Here is a 14,438-nt window from a genome sequence, read left to right on the forward strand (position 1 = left end):
CCCCCCCCCCCCCCCGCCCAAAAAAAAAGCATGATGCAAAGATATGTGTATGTATGTGTAAAAAGATCCAACATGATACATTTGACATTCAAAAATTAAAAAGTTAAGGATGTTTGAAAGTTGTATCTACTTCTGGCATGAATTTGAATTTTAAAGGAGATGAAAGTATTAGTTGTAAATGCATGGTGTGTTTGTTTTTCTGTATGCCACTGTAAATGATGGAAGAGAGAACTGTATTCACTTGTATTGCATCATGCTGTGTAAAAATAGTATTCAATGATGTTACAGCTGCTGAACCACTCAAAGGAGCCAATGCGCTTTCAAAATGCTTTCTACAAGTCTTTTACACATCATTGCATTAACATTACTTACATACCTTTGTGCCTTCAGCCACTTCACCATCTATGATCTTCTTTAACATTATCATGGTAGTTACTGTTTTCTCCAATTCAAATCCTGCTGTATCAAAGATTTTCATCTTGTCATTGAATTTGTGGCATTTTAGCTGCAAAGAAATTATACAATGATCATATTTATTATGTGTATGCATTGATGTTATGTGTAGCATGCTATAGGTATAGGTACATTAACACTCAAACCCAGAAAACCCAATTAACATAAAGTGCTACAAAACTTGCTCGACTGCTCCACCCCCAGGTTAAATATAGAGCAGAAGGAACTCAATCTGGTCTTTTAACAAGAAGTACTTAACCACATTCCGACAACTGCAAACACTTTTCAATGAAATAAAAAGTAGTGAGACATGAATTACAAAAGTGCAACTTTTTTTAAAAAGTAACAAAAGAATGCATTTAGAATGGATTATGAGTTACAAACTTTAAAAAAAATCAGAACACGTGCAAAACTTCCAAGTGCCACTAGATGGAGTTTAATGTTATGCAGCCTCGCTTCAGAACCGGCGACAAAAATAAAAGGAGTGGGTTAGAGACACGTCAGGCACGGATCTCCTATCACCAAAGCAGGGGCGGATCCACACTGTCATGAAGGGGGGATACCCGATATGAAACAATGTTAAAGTAAACAATATATTGACATTTTTAATGAAAAGGGGGGAGGGGTCTGGACCCCCAGGACCCCCACCCCCCCCACACACGCCCATGCAAAGGTGCCTGAATGAAGAAAGAAACACACCGTGCAGCAATCAAACAAAACAGAACAAACAAACGTTAATATAAGCTAGAAAAATCCGTGATCCAAAGAATCAAAAACGTGACAAATCAAAGAGAATAAATCATGCAAACCATACATAATAAATACCAAAAATAAATGCATAAAAATAAACAAAGCAACACCCTTCACTACAGATCCCCACACCTGCGAGAGGAGGGAAACATGTGCTGGAAACTGGACTCGAACCACCTCGGTTTATTCTATGCAGCAATACAGACAAACACTCAGTTTAAGCAAGACTTCACTATTTATCAAGTGGTCTTGATTTACAGACCTAAACAAGCGAGAGCACACAATAGAATTATATATCACACACAGTCAAACTCAAATTACACGTCTTGTCCTGACAACACAACCCCTCACCTCAGACCTGTCAACTCTCTCTTATTTACCGGGAATCTGCTTTATTTTGGACCATTCTCCAAGACAGCTCGCAGGACAGACTTTTTTCCCGTATTTTAAACATAATTTGAAAAGGAATTTTCTTTGATAATATTTCAACTTCTAAAATCATGGTGACCGCAGTTCCACACCAGAATATATATTTCAGGATTTAGGTAATCTCTGCGTGAGCGAGACACTGATAGTCCGACAGCCACTACCTTTGACATTATTTCTGATTGGTCCATTGCGACGCGAACAGCACGTAGCAAAATACAAATGAAACAAATGTATTTCATTATTTGCTTGCTTCATTCGCGCTACTCGCTTCGCTTGTGTTGTGCATTACTCCATTTAAATCGATAGTTTTAATTATTTTTGATTCGCAAGCTCATGTCCGGTGTGCATAGCTCTTAACATGCAAACCCATGCCCATTGATGAGTTTGATTTGGCTTACACTCCGACTTTTAAGAATGTGTTTTCTAGGAAAAAATATGCAATTTACATTAAATCCGGGAAAACAATGCCTGTTAAAACATTAGTGTTTTTTTTTTATTTTTTTTATAAACTTTCACTGACACACTCACCACTTCAAACACAATTTCTCTGTTTCTACAAGTACTAAAGTGATCGTCAGTGGCTCATTGGAATGGTAAGAACTTGGCCTAATTAGCTGTCATTTATGTATTTATTTAAAAATGTTCTATCCTTATATATATATATATATATATATATATTTACAGAACTGTCCCTTTAGTCATACTCGCGCCCCGTATGACTCTCCACGCCCCCCAGTTTGCACACCACTGTCCTAAATGACCAGTTAATTAGGTGACCAGGCCACACAGTGGCATTGAGTAAACTCTCTGTGCTGTGAATACCTGCAGTGTTTCATTCTAAACTGTTTCGTAAATAGTCGGAGTGTGGGAAGAAATGTTTTGTGTTTTGACCCTCATTAAGAAATTTTGGGACCGACAGTCCACTGACTTTTAGCCATTTACTATTAAGTTGTATCAAACAACTTTAAAACTTGGGAACTGTAAAATAAAATATTTTCTAAGCAAGTGTCTAACTATTTTCCATTGGGTCATTCAAGGAAGATAATAATAATAATTGTCAAACTTTTTAATGCCGCTCCGCTTCACCTCGTGACATTAATATATACAGTATGATAGAGGCCGGCAGCATGTTTCCAGTACTTTTTCAGTACTGGAAACATAATAATAATAATAATAATAATAATAATAATAATAATAATAATAATAATAATAATAATAATAATAATAAATGCCTTCATTGCTCATTTCTTGTAAAGCACGCCAACATATCTAAATTTTGTTCATTGCGGTTTTCTTTTGAAACTTCTCCAATCACATGAAAATAATTTGTTATTTTCTTCATCTTGATTTGACAAGTTTTCAAACTGTCTGGAAACGAGTAGCCATCGCACTGATAAATCAGTGAAATTGGCGCGGTATGGGATTTGTAGTTTTAATGTGTCATTAACAGTGGGTAGTGGACACCAATAAACTACATTCCCAGAGTACATTACGATTGAGCTATGACAGTTTAGATGTGTGTTTTTTTTTTGTTTGTTTTGTTTTTATTATTTGTAATGTTTTATAATTTCAGGTAAAAAAAAACAAAAAAAAAACACGTTTATTTTTTTATAGTCAACCTTTAGGAATTTCTAGTGGCGCACGTGCCCCTAAATTAAAATTTATGTTCGCACAAGCAAATGTTTAGTCGCATATGCAACCAAATTAATTGCACTGTAGACCCCTGTTAGGATGTTTTGTTTCCGATTTAGTTCCTGAGAGGATAGTCACCGCTGTTATTATTATTGAGGTGTACTTGCCACTCGCTGTGTAGGTGTTATTGTTTTCTGTAAAACATTGATATCCTGTCAGTTAACCCCTCCCTGCCGACGTTAAAAGCTTGTTTTAACGTTGTCTTTATTATGCTGACCAGAGACCAGCGCTTACAACTGTATTGTCAATTTTCGACATTTTCTTTAAATTTTCAAATCAGTAAACCTAAACCTGGATAGTAGAACGAGACCCGGGTAGCGTCGGGTAATTTATCTGAGTTTTTGGGTACCCGTGTCGACCTCTAATATATACCACCCTGAAAAAAACCCATAAGGAGAGTCTCCCTGACCATGTCCACATCGGTTTCACATTCATTTTCTCTGCCATTTGTTTTTATTTTGCAGTGAAGCAGGTAGTCACATGACTTTTCCCACTTTCATTGGTTGAATAATTTTATGATGTAAAGTTGCTTCTATAAAATCAAAAAATCCTTTTAAGTTGCTTGCAACAAAGTTGCTTGAAATTGTAGCTTCCATGTCACTTTCTCCAAAAAATATCTCCCTTTCTACATTTTTCTAGCAACATGTAGACTCGTGTCCCCTCGGCTTAAAGCACCTGAACCTCATGTGCACTTGCTGCTTTTGACTCTGCTGTTACTGCCAGTGAGATGACAGGACACAGTAATTAAGCACACTAGATGAGAAGTGTAGGAGGTGTTGGAATTTAAACACTTACACGTTGTGTGACGCTTGTTTGTGCACCTGGTCTCACGGCTTGAATGTTTTCCACTCTGTCGTTGAATTCTTCTCTCCTGAGTTCTGAGAGCACAGAATTTAGAAAGCTTGACTTTCCGAAACCCACATTGCCCGTAATAAGAATATTTGTTGTGGAAGCCTTAGGGTGTGGTTGGTGGTTTTTTATGTCTTCTTGAAGTTTCTTGTAAGCACTGTAAAACAAGTAAAAATGAAAAGAAATATCAAACTTTAAAAAGCTCAGTCTTACAAATATTTCAGAAAATACCAAAATAAAAAAACTGATCACTTACTCGTCACTAAATTCAACTTCACGCCATGGATTAGGGAGAAGTGGCTCTGGTCTCGGCTCTGGTCTCGGCTCAGGTCTCGGCTCTGGTCTGTGGTAAAGATCAGACTTTTAATATGATTTACCTCTTGCCAGAGCAGATGACTGTCCTCCCACTGCAGCAGATCTTAAGGCATGTTGTTCTCTGCGTTTACAGAAGTAATGATTAAATTAAAGAAAAACTAACTCTAAAAATATATATATATATATATATATATATATATATATATATATATATACACACAGACGTGCTCAAATTTGTTGGTACCCTTACAGCTCATTGAAATAATGCTTAATTTCTCCTGAAAAGTGATGAAATTAAAAGCTATTTTATCATGTATACTTGCATGCCTTTGGTATGTCATAGACTAAAGCAAAGAAGCTGTGAAAAGAGATGAATTATTGCTTATTCTACAAAGATATTCTAAAATGGCCTGGACACAGTTGTTGGTACCCCTTAGAAAAGATAATAAATAATTGGATTATAGTGATATTTCAAACTAATTAGTTTCTTTAATTAGTATCACACATGTCTCCTATCTTGTAATCAGTCATTCAGCCTATTTAAATGGAGAAAAGTAGTCACTGTGCTGTTTGGTATCATTGTGTGCACCACACTGAACATGGACCAGAGAAAGCAAAGGAGAGAGTTGTCTGAGGAGATCAGAAAGAAAATAATAGACAAGCATGGTAAAGGTAAAGGCTACAAGACCATCTCCAAGCAGCTTGATGTTCCTGTGACAACAGTTGCAAATATTATTAAGAAGTTTAAGGTCCATGGAAATGTAGCCAACCCCCCTGGGCGCGGCCACAAGAGGAAAATCGACCCCAGATTGAACAGAAGGATAGTGCGAATGGTAGAAAAAGAGCCAAGGATAACTGCCAAAGAGATACAAGCTGAACTCCAAGGTGAAGGTACGTCAGTTTCTGATCGCACCATCCGTCGCTTTTTGAGCGAAAGTGGGCTCCATGGAAGAAGACCCAGGAGGACTCCACTTTTGACAGAAAAACATAAAAAAGCCAGACTGGAATTTGCTAAAATGCATATTGACAAGCCACAATCCTTCTGGGAGAATGTCCTTTGGACAGATGAGTCAAAACTGGAGCTTTTTGGCAAGTCACATCAGCTCTATGTTCACAGACGAAAAAATGAAGCTTTCAAAGAAAAGAACACCATACCTACAGTGAAACATGGAGGAGGCTCGGTTATGTTTTGGGGCTGCTTTGCTGCGTCTGGCACAGGGTGCCTTGAATCTGTGCAGGGCACAATGAAATCTCAAGACTATCAAGGCATTCTGGAGCGAAACGTACTGCCCAGTGTCAGAAAGCTCTGTCTCAGTTGCAGGTCATGGGTCCTCCAACAGGATAATGACCCAAAACACACAGCTAAAAGCACCCAAGAATGGATAAGAACAAAACATTGGACTATTCTGAAGTGGCCTTCTATGAGTCCTGATCTGAATCCTATCGAACATCTATGGGAAGAGCTGAAACTTGCAGTCTGGAGAAGGCACCCATCAAACCTGAGACAGCTGGAGCAGTTTGCTCAGGAAGAGTGGGCCAAACTACCTGTTAACAGGTGCAGAAGTCTCATTGAGAGCTACAGAAAATGTTTGATTGCAGTGATTGCCTCTAAAGGTTGTGCAACAAAATATTAGGTTAGCGGTCCCATCATTTTTGTCCATGCCATTTTCATTTGTTTTATTATTTACAATATTATGTTGAAAAAAAGATCAAAAGCAAAGTCTGATTTCTATTAAATATGGAATAAACAATGGTGGATGCCAATTACTTTTGTCAGTTTCAAGTTATTTCAGAGAAAATTGTGCATTCTTCGTTTTTTGTGAAGGGGTACCAACAAATTTGAGCACGTCTGTATATATAATCGTATCAAATTATCGGCCTCAAAGGTTATTGCTGATTAATTCAAAGATCATTAATTGACGTTAGAACGAGATTTAAACAAGAGTACTCAAGTAGAGTAAATAATTTTTTTTCATAAAATGATAGATTAAACAGTAGATTACATGCTGAATAATTCAAAGCTGCTTATTGACATTTTTTTCTGTTTATGCAAAGCTGACAGCTTAGAAATGGATATAACAAAGTGTACAAAAAGAGTATGATTTGAATTTTCATAAATACAAAAAGTAACTCTGTGAGAGCGCTGACTGGGTGATAGTTCTTGTATCTGGGACCACAGCCTCCTGCTGCTCCCAGTCTCTCTCCAAACAAAGGAATCAACTTCCCTATATACCAAGTGACTATTCTCCGATTAGCAATCAATTAACCAATTCAGTAATGGACTCAGCGTGCTTCAGGTGTGACAGGTGATACTCTACATTCTCTCTTGAAAGGGTTTTGCAGCCATCAGCATTTGAGCAAACGCCTCCAACAGCAGAGTTCCTTTTATTTGGTTAATCTTCATCTCCTCGAAGTAGTTTGAAACCACAAGGACGTTGCTCATTGAAATTCTCATCTTCTTTGCTACGTTTTCAATCTGAAAGAGAATGAGTAAAGTATTAGTTTAGAAAGAACAGCACATTTCAATGCCTGCTGCATGTGTGTCGTGTGAAACATGTTGTACTTGATGTCCTCCAGAAATACTCCACTGCGATTTTCATTTTGATTTTACAGCTTTTCTTTCTCTATATTTCTTTGTTTTATTGCCACACAAACAATCATTGTTGTATTAATAAACACTTGAATATTTGGGTTGACCTTGACCCATCCAAAAAGGATGGCTGTTTTCTGGATGTTTGGGTTTTACTGTATTTCACCAAAATCAGTTGATGGTTATAAGAAATGATTTTAACTTCATACAGTTCTTCTTTCCTGTATCTAGTGTTTATTTGAAAAGAAAATCACCAATTTATCAGTTCAGGTCTAGTGCTACTTGGACTCTGGGAAACTAAATCTTCTTGAAGAGCCCTGGATTTTATTAGCGTATGTTACAATCCATGTTGATATTCTTTTGACTCACCTTTTGTTTTATATCTCTTCTCCTGTACAGATTTTTCAAATCCACAGTTTTCTCAACAAGTCTATCAACAAATGTAACAAGCAGCTGGTATGGTACTCCTGAAAAGTGATACATTAGAAGTGTTGTTATATAGTGTCTAGTGTGATTGTGGATAGAAAAAAAGAAAGATCATGTTTCAGGTCACTCATCTAATTTAACAGACTTTATTAACATTAATCATCAACAACCTAATGTTCCTTTACTCCTGTTGGAGGGGTTACCCAAGAAAAATGCTAATCAGCATCACTGAAAACAGACCTATTTTTGAGTGTCCAATTATTTTACCCCCAATTTGGAATCTCCAACTATCATCGTTTCTCCTCACCGAACAGCGATCTCCACACAGTGCAGCAGATCTGAAGGTTCAGTGGGTATCCTCCTATCCCACAACCAAGCCAACCTTTTTACACCCAGCAAATCGAGAGCGGATATCAGTGAGGTACCGACCTCTGAAGGACAAAGGCCAGCCCTGCAGATCTCTGCCCAGGCTTACCAGCTGTCTGGCCTGTAGAGTTCACTGTGGCCCAATGAGGAGAAACAGTCCCTGCCGGCTTTTCCCTCCCTAACCCGCTGGGAGCGTCAGAGCCAATGCAACGCCCCCTTGAAGTCCCCAGCACAGACCGGCTAACTGCACACAGGCAGGATTTGAACCTGCTCTGTAGGACTCATCCTGTACGCCGTGCGGTACTGCTTTTGCCAGATGAGCCACTCGGGGACTCTCCACCAGACCTATTTAAGCAGTAATGTTCAACGCAGCAGTCATTACCAGCTAGATAATCTACCACAGTGAGCTGAAGGAAGGACCACTTAACCAAACACAAGGTAAGTTATCTTCAGGTAATAACAACTGCAGAAGATATATTTAAACAATTTTGGGGGAAATGAGAAACTGTGGTGTACTTTTAAGGTGTGGTTTAAGGGTTTTACAGTACTTTGGTCTGGGTCTGTTTAAAGCGAGTTTTAAGACCCTGTTAGTCTTTACAGGGTGTCTAACTGTGATAACACTTTACATGAAGTGTCTCTAATTACTGTGTATTTATGTAGTAGATACTTAGTAGCAATGCATGTGGACTTGCATGTATGCATAATATAATCCTAACCCTATCTCATCCTATCATCAACCCTAATCATAACTCTACACCTTACCCTAACACACCTAACCTGAACCCTTTTCTGATACAATTGTGCACTTGCATCAAGTACATTGTACTTATGGACACTGTAATTGTGTGAGTACACAGGCGTTTATTAGGTAACTACAATGTAAATAAACAAGAGACACACTTAGGGATGGATTTGCTAAGTGGCAGTAAATTGGACAGATTAGTGGTGGTAAATGGAGATTGCTGCATGCGGTATTTCCCAGCGTGTCACACCCTATTTACCAATTAGATTCCAATATACATCATGTACAAATTCAAATTAGCATACAAATTGGGAATGATAACAGTCTGAAGCTAGCGCACAGTATTTATTCTATTCTCAACAGGTGAAGGTGTTTACCTGGTGGAGGCGGCAGGGATATATAATATATACAAGAGAGAGAAAGCAAGAGAAGGAGGAAAAGAAACAAAACAAAAAACTATATATATTGTATATCGAGTATATGAAGTATATAAATATATAGACACACACACACAGAAATTGGCACACACAATGCTAATGATATATTACCAGTCTCTGTGAGCGTTCCAATTAATTCTTCATAAAACCAAATCAAGGCTGGGTCCACAGTTTCATCGGTATGAATTGATATAACCAACACAACACAGTGGATTTTGTCTCGTTCCATTGAGCTTTTTGTTTCCAGAATACCATCAAACTAAAAAATAAAAACAAAAATACGTTTTAGAAAACAGTTTCCATTTCTCAAAAGACACTTAAAATATTACCAAGAAAAGTCAATTTTAAAAGAGATTATTACAATTTTCTTTTTAATGAATCCAGTTAGTCATCTATATTTATTGAGAAGCAGATTAGCTATTCAGAGACTGAGGTCTATTAAAATGACCTGCTGGGAATAAATGAACTAACTTATTAAGTATGGTTAATTATTATTATTATTATTTATTTATTAGCAGACACCCTTATCCAGGGCGACTTACAATTGTTACAAGATATCACATTATACATTATTTCACATTATACAGATATCACATTATTTTTTACATACAATTATCCATTTATACAGTTGGGTTTTTTACTGGAGCAATCTAGGTAAAGTACCTTGCTCAATATATATATCTATATCTATATCTATCTATATCTATCTATATCTATATATATATATATATATATATATATATATATATATATATATATATATATATATATATATATCCTTTGAATAAGGTGTTATAAAAAAACAAGCAGACCACCACATGGCACTTAAAAAAAAAAAAAAAAAAAAAGTCTCCTTCAGTTGTCAGTTAACAGGATACAAGCTGTTGACAAAATGAATAAATGAACTGACTTAAGCATGGTTAACTGCTGTGGTTTTAACTCACACAGTTTTAGCACAATTGAAATAAGCTGTGTTTTCTTTCAGCATAATAATGGGGAGAATTACCCCTCCCCCCAAAAAAAGCATGATGCAAAGATATGTGTGTGTATGTGTAAAAAGATCCAACATGCTACACCTGACATTCAAAAATTAAAAAGTTAAGAATGTTTGAAAGTTGTATCTACTTCTGGCATGAATTTGAATTTTAAAGGAGCTGAAAGCATTAGTTGTGAATGCATGGTGTGTTTGTTTTTCTGTATGCCACTGTAAATGATGGAAGAGAGAACTGTATTCACTTGTATTGCATCACGCTGTGTAAAAATAGTATTCAATGATGTTACAGCTGCTGAACCACTCAAAGGAGCCAATGCGCTTTCAAAATGCTTTCTACAAGTCTATTACACATCATTGCATTAACATTACTTACATACCTTTGTGTCTTCAGCCACTTCACCATCTATGATCTTCTTTAATATTATCGAGGCATTTACTGTTTTCCCCAATTCAAATCCTGCTGTATCAAAGATTTTCATCTTGTCATTGAATGTGTGGCATTTCAGCTGAAAAGAAATTATACAATGATCATATTTATTATGCGTATGCATTGATGCTATGTGTAACATGCTACAGGTATAGGAACATTAACACTGAAACCCAGAAAACCCAATTAACATAAAGTGCTACAAAACTTGCTCGACTGCACCACCCCCAGGTTAAATATAGAGCAGAAGGAACTCAATCTGGTCTTTTAACAAGAAGTAATTAACCACATTCCGACAACTGCAAACACTTTTCAATTAAATGAAAACTAGTGGACATGAATTACAAAAGTGCAACTTTTTTTTACAAGCAACAAAAGAATGCATTTAGAATGGATTATGAGTTACAAACATTAAAAAAATCAGAACACATGCAAAACTTCCAAGCGCCACTAGATGGAGATTAATGTTATGCAGACTCAGAACCGCAGACAAAAATAAAAGGAGTGGGTTAGAGACACGTCAGGCACAGATCTCCTATCACCAAAGCAGGGGTGGATCCAGACTGTCGTGACGGGGGGATACCTGATACGAAACATAATGTTAAAGTAAACAATATATTGACATTTTCAATGAAAAGGGGGGAGGGGTCTGGCAGGCGCGGACTGGCCATCGGGAAGTGCGGGAGAATCCCCGGCGGGCCAGTCTGTTTGGACCTGCGTGGGCCACTGGTCTACGTTTGATTTATAATTATTATTATTTTTTTCCCCCCCATTACATGCTGAGAATGACGCTGTTATTAACTTGGCAGTCTTGCTCTCTCGCGCGCACACATCACCACACCAGTCATCTCTTGGGTAGATCCAATATCGCAATATCTAAGGGGGGCGAGGAGTGGCCACTCGCTGATTGGACTTGCCCGGATTTTCTTAGAACGGGATTGGTCAGCCAGATTTTGTCTTTCGTTTGAACCTTTTGTTTTGATAGTGGATGAGTGTCAGTGTAGAAAATGGAGAGAAAAAGAAAAGGTGGGGCAGAAAAGATTAGAGACAAACGGCGACGGTCTCTCGAGGCAGATGCTGCAAAGTGCACAAAAATAACGGACATGTTCCATAGGCCGGCTGGTAGTAGAGACAGTGAGGGACGTCAGGATGCCCGTGTTAATCAGCCGACTCAGCCTAAGGAGCCCACTGAAGAAGATGGCGCTGTGGCAGGGTCGAGCACCGCAGGTACAAGCAGTAGAGTTTATGGTTGCATTAAAATAGATTAAAGATTTGGCTGCTCCTCGTACCTAATAACGCCTTGGGTGTGACTATTTACACGATATATCACAGCCTCTCCTACCTTATTGCTTTTATAAAACAGCTACACCAATTTTTGTAACGTTAGTCGCCTTTTGAGATCTAGTCAGCTATGTATAGCTATGCTAAGCTCCGCTAGCAAATCGACTAGCCGTCCTATGCTAGCTAGCTGGGATACTAAAAAATAACATTAGCTCAAACATCTCTCTCTCTCTCTCTCTCTCTCTCTCTCTCTCTCTCTCTCTCTCTCTCTCTCTCTCTCTGTCTCTCTGTCTCTCTCTCTCTCTCTCTCTCTCTCTCTCTCTCTCTCTCTCTCTCTCTCTCTCTCTCTCTCTCTGCTGGTTACTGCTGATATAAACTGAAACAAAATCATGGCAAGCCGAGCTGATGGTGGCATTAGCCAATTTTTCTTTGTAAAACCATAGCATGACATGCCATTTGGCTATAGTATTGCCCCCTACAGGACACTTGCAGCGTAGATTTCACATTGCATGTATTGCATCACACTAACGAAATCCCAAATCTAAAGCAATCGTTTGACATCAACTTGATTGGATTTGATACCTAGGTCGATGTTGATTAGGTTGTTGCGCAAAGATATAATTTATGGAACAGTGAGAAGGCCTAACAGTGGCCTATGGTTGAATATAGCACGGCTGGATCGCTGTTTTGACCAATCATAGAGCAGGACTGGAACTATCCATTTTATAAATCAAACAAGCTATGTTCTTGTGAGTATTCTTTCAAATTATAATAAAGTTTGCTAAAGGTATTAATTTAATTGATTGCTGTTGTTCATTTATGCATATTAAAGCAGATGCAGCTGAGCTTGAGGAGCGAGAGATTGACAGAATGGATGCTGTTGCAGGGTCCAGTGCAGAGAGAACAACAGCTGAGGAAAGAGAAGGAGAGAGAGAGAATATGCAGGCATTTGTGGATTTGGGTGAAGTAGTTGACTGTATTTTGAGATATAATTAGGGGTTCTGAAACCCTATTGTACTTTTGGGTTGGTATTGGCGCTGAGTGCTGCTAATGGTTTCTAGAATTGCTAAATATGAGCCAATGTGTTTAGAATTTACAGGGTTTTTTTAATTTTTTTTATTAGGCCTATTGAGAGAGCGCAATCTGTGTGAGGTCAGTGATGGTTTCTAGAATTGATGAATAAGATGTGTGTTTATACTTTACAGTTTATTATTAGGCCTACTGAGGTTGGTATTGGTGTGCGGAGAATGGTTTCTTTCTACTTGATAAATGGGCTACCCATGTTTATTATTTGCTTACAGTAAATACCAATACTAAATAACAGCCTACCAACTGTCGGCAATCTTGTGTTTAAAATAATCTGATATGCAATTAGATTTTAGACCACCCATTACTGTAAACAGAAAATTGTAATTTCATAGAGCAGAGCCATCAATTAAATAATCCATGGTGCGTAAACTGGACAAACTGGCGAAAGAATTTAGCTCTGATACAATGTTGCATTCACTGACCGCAAAGCGTTGGCAGACAGAGAGACGTGCAGAGACAAAAATATTTCGTAGACGGAAAAATCTATGACATTTTCAATAGGATAGCCTATTATTTGTATCTTCTAGATCATGAAGCCATGATATGGCAGCTGTCATAGCCTATACTTTGCAATACCTAAATCGCCCCTAATATGTTTGAAAACCTGGTAGTAGATATAGCCTACAATGTATAAAGAAGTTTTACCCCAACAATTTACAATTATTGTTTTTTTTACCGATCCTTCTTCATGACGACGCGCTGCGTGCGCTGACTTCATTATTATTTCGGTATGTTGATTTTGACATAAATGTGGGCCGGTGGACACACAGAATCAAACTCAAGTTACACGTCTTGTCCTGACAACACAACCCCTCAGCTCAGACCTGTCAACTCTCTCTTATTTACCAGGAATCTGCTTTATTTTGAACCATTCTCCAAGACAGCTCGCAGGACAGACTTTTTCCCGTATTTCAAACATAATTTAAAAAGGAATTTTCTTTGATAACATTTCAACTTCTAAAATCATGGTGACCGCAGTTCCACATCAGAATATATATTTCAGTATTTAGGTAATCTCTGCGTGAGCGAGACACTGATAGTCCGACAGCCACTACCTTTGACATTATTTCTGATTGGTCCATTGCGACGCGAACAGCACGTAGCAAAATACAAATGAAACAAATGTATTTCATTATTTGCTTGCTTCATTCGCGCTACTCGCTTCGCTTGTGTTGTGCATTACTCCATTTAAATCGATAGTTTTAATTATTTTTGATTCGCAAGCTCACGTCCGGTGTGCATAGCTCTTAACATGCAAACCCATGCCCATTGACGGGTTTGATTTGGCTTACACTCCGACTTTTAAGAATGTGTTTTCTAGGAAAAAATATGCAATTTACATTAAATCCGGGGAAAAAATGCCTGTTAACTGTTCACTGCAGTTTCACTGACACACTCACTACTTCAAACATAATTTCTCCGTTTCTACAAGTACTAAAGTGATCATCAATGGCTCATTGAAATGGTAAGAACTTGGCCTAATTAGCTGTCATTTATGTATTTATTTAAAAATGTTCTATCCTTATATATATATATATATATATATATATATATATATATATATATATATAATTTACAGAACTGTCCCTTTAGTCATA

At 37.6% G+C, this 14,438-nt stretch overlaps 2 protein-coding genes across 5 annotated transcripts in view; both read right to left on the bottom strand.

The window, feature by feature from the left end:
* Window positions 1–14,438, bottom strand: part of LOC131704993 (tetra-peptide repeat homeobox protein 1-like) — a 335,084-nt gene that overhangs the window by 202,669 nt on the left and 117,977 nt on the right. The gene's annotated exons all lie outside the window — the stretch shown is intronic.
* The window catches only part of LOC117965625 (uncharacterized), a 57,747-nt gene that overhangs the window by 3,713 nt on the left and 39,596 nt on the right, over window positions 1–14,438 (bottom strand). For 3 of the 4 annotated variants that reach the window (XM_059006831.1, XM_059006828.1, XM_059006829.1), the window contains 7 exons: window positions 10,421–10,549; window positions 9,161–9,308; window positions 7,448–7,545; window positions 6,807–6,964; window positions 4,430–4,516; window positions 4,120–4,330; window positions 377–505 (listed from right to left, as the gene is read on the bottom strand). In XM_059006831.1, coding sequence (XP_058862814.1) covers window positions 377–505; window positions 4,120–4,330; window positions 4,430–4,516; window positions 6,807–6,964; window positions 7,448–7,545; window positions 9,161–9,308; window positions 10,421–10,549 — 960 coding nt within the window. The remainder of the gene's footprint in view (window positions 1–376; window positions 506–4,119; window positions 4,331–4,429; window positions 4,517–6,806; window positions 6,965–7,447; window positions 7,546–9,160; window positions 9,309–10,420; window positions 10,550–14,438) is intronic. The other variant, XM_059006830.1, reaches the window with a different exon arrangement.

This window comes from Acipenser ruthenus, chromosome 34 (genome assembly GCF_902713425.1).
Source record: "Acipenser ruthenus chromosome 34, fAciRut3.2 maternal haplotype, whole genome shotgun sequence".
Taxonomy (NCBI): domain Eukaryota; kingdom Metazoa; phylum Chordata; class Actinopteri; order Acipenseriformes; family Acipenseridae; genus Acipenser; species Acipenser ruthenus.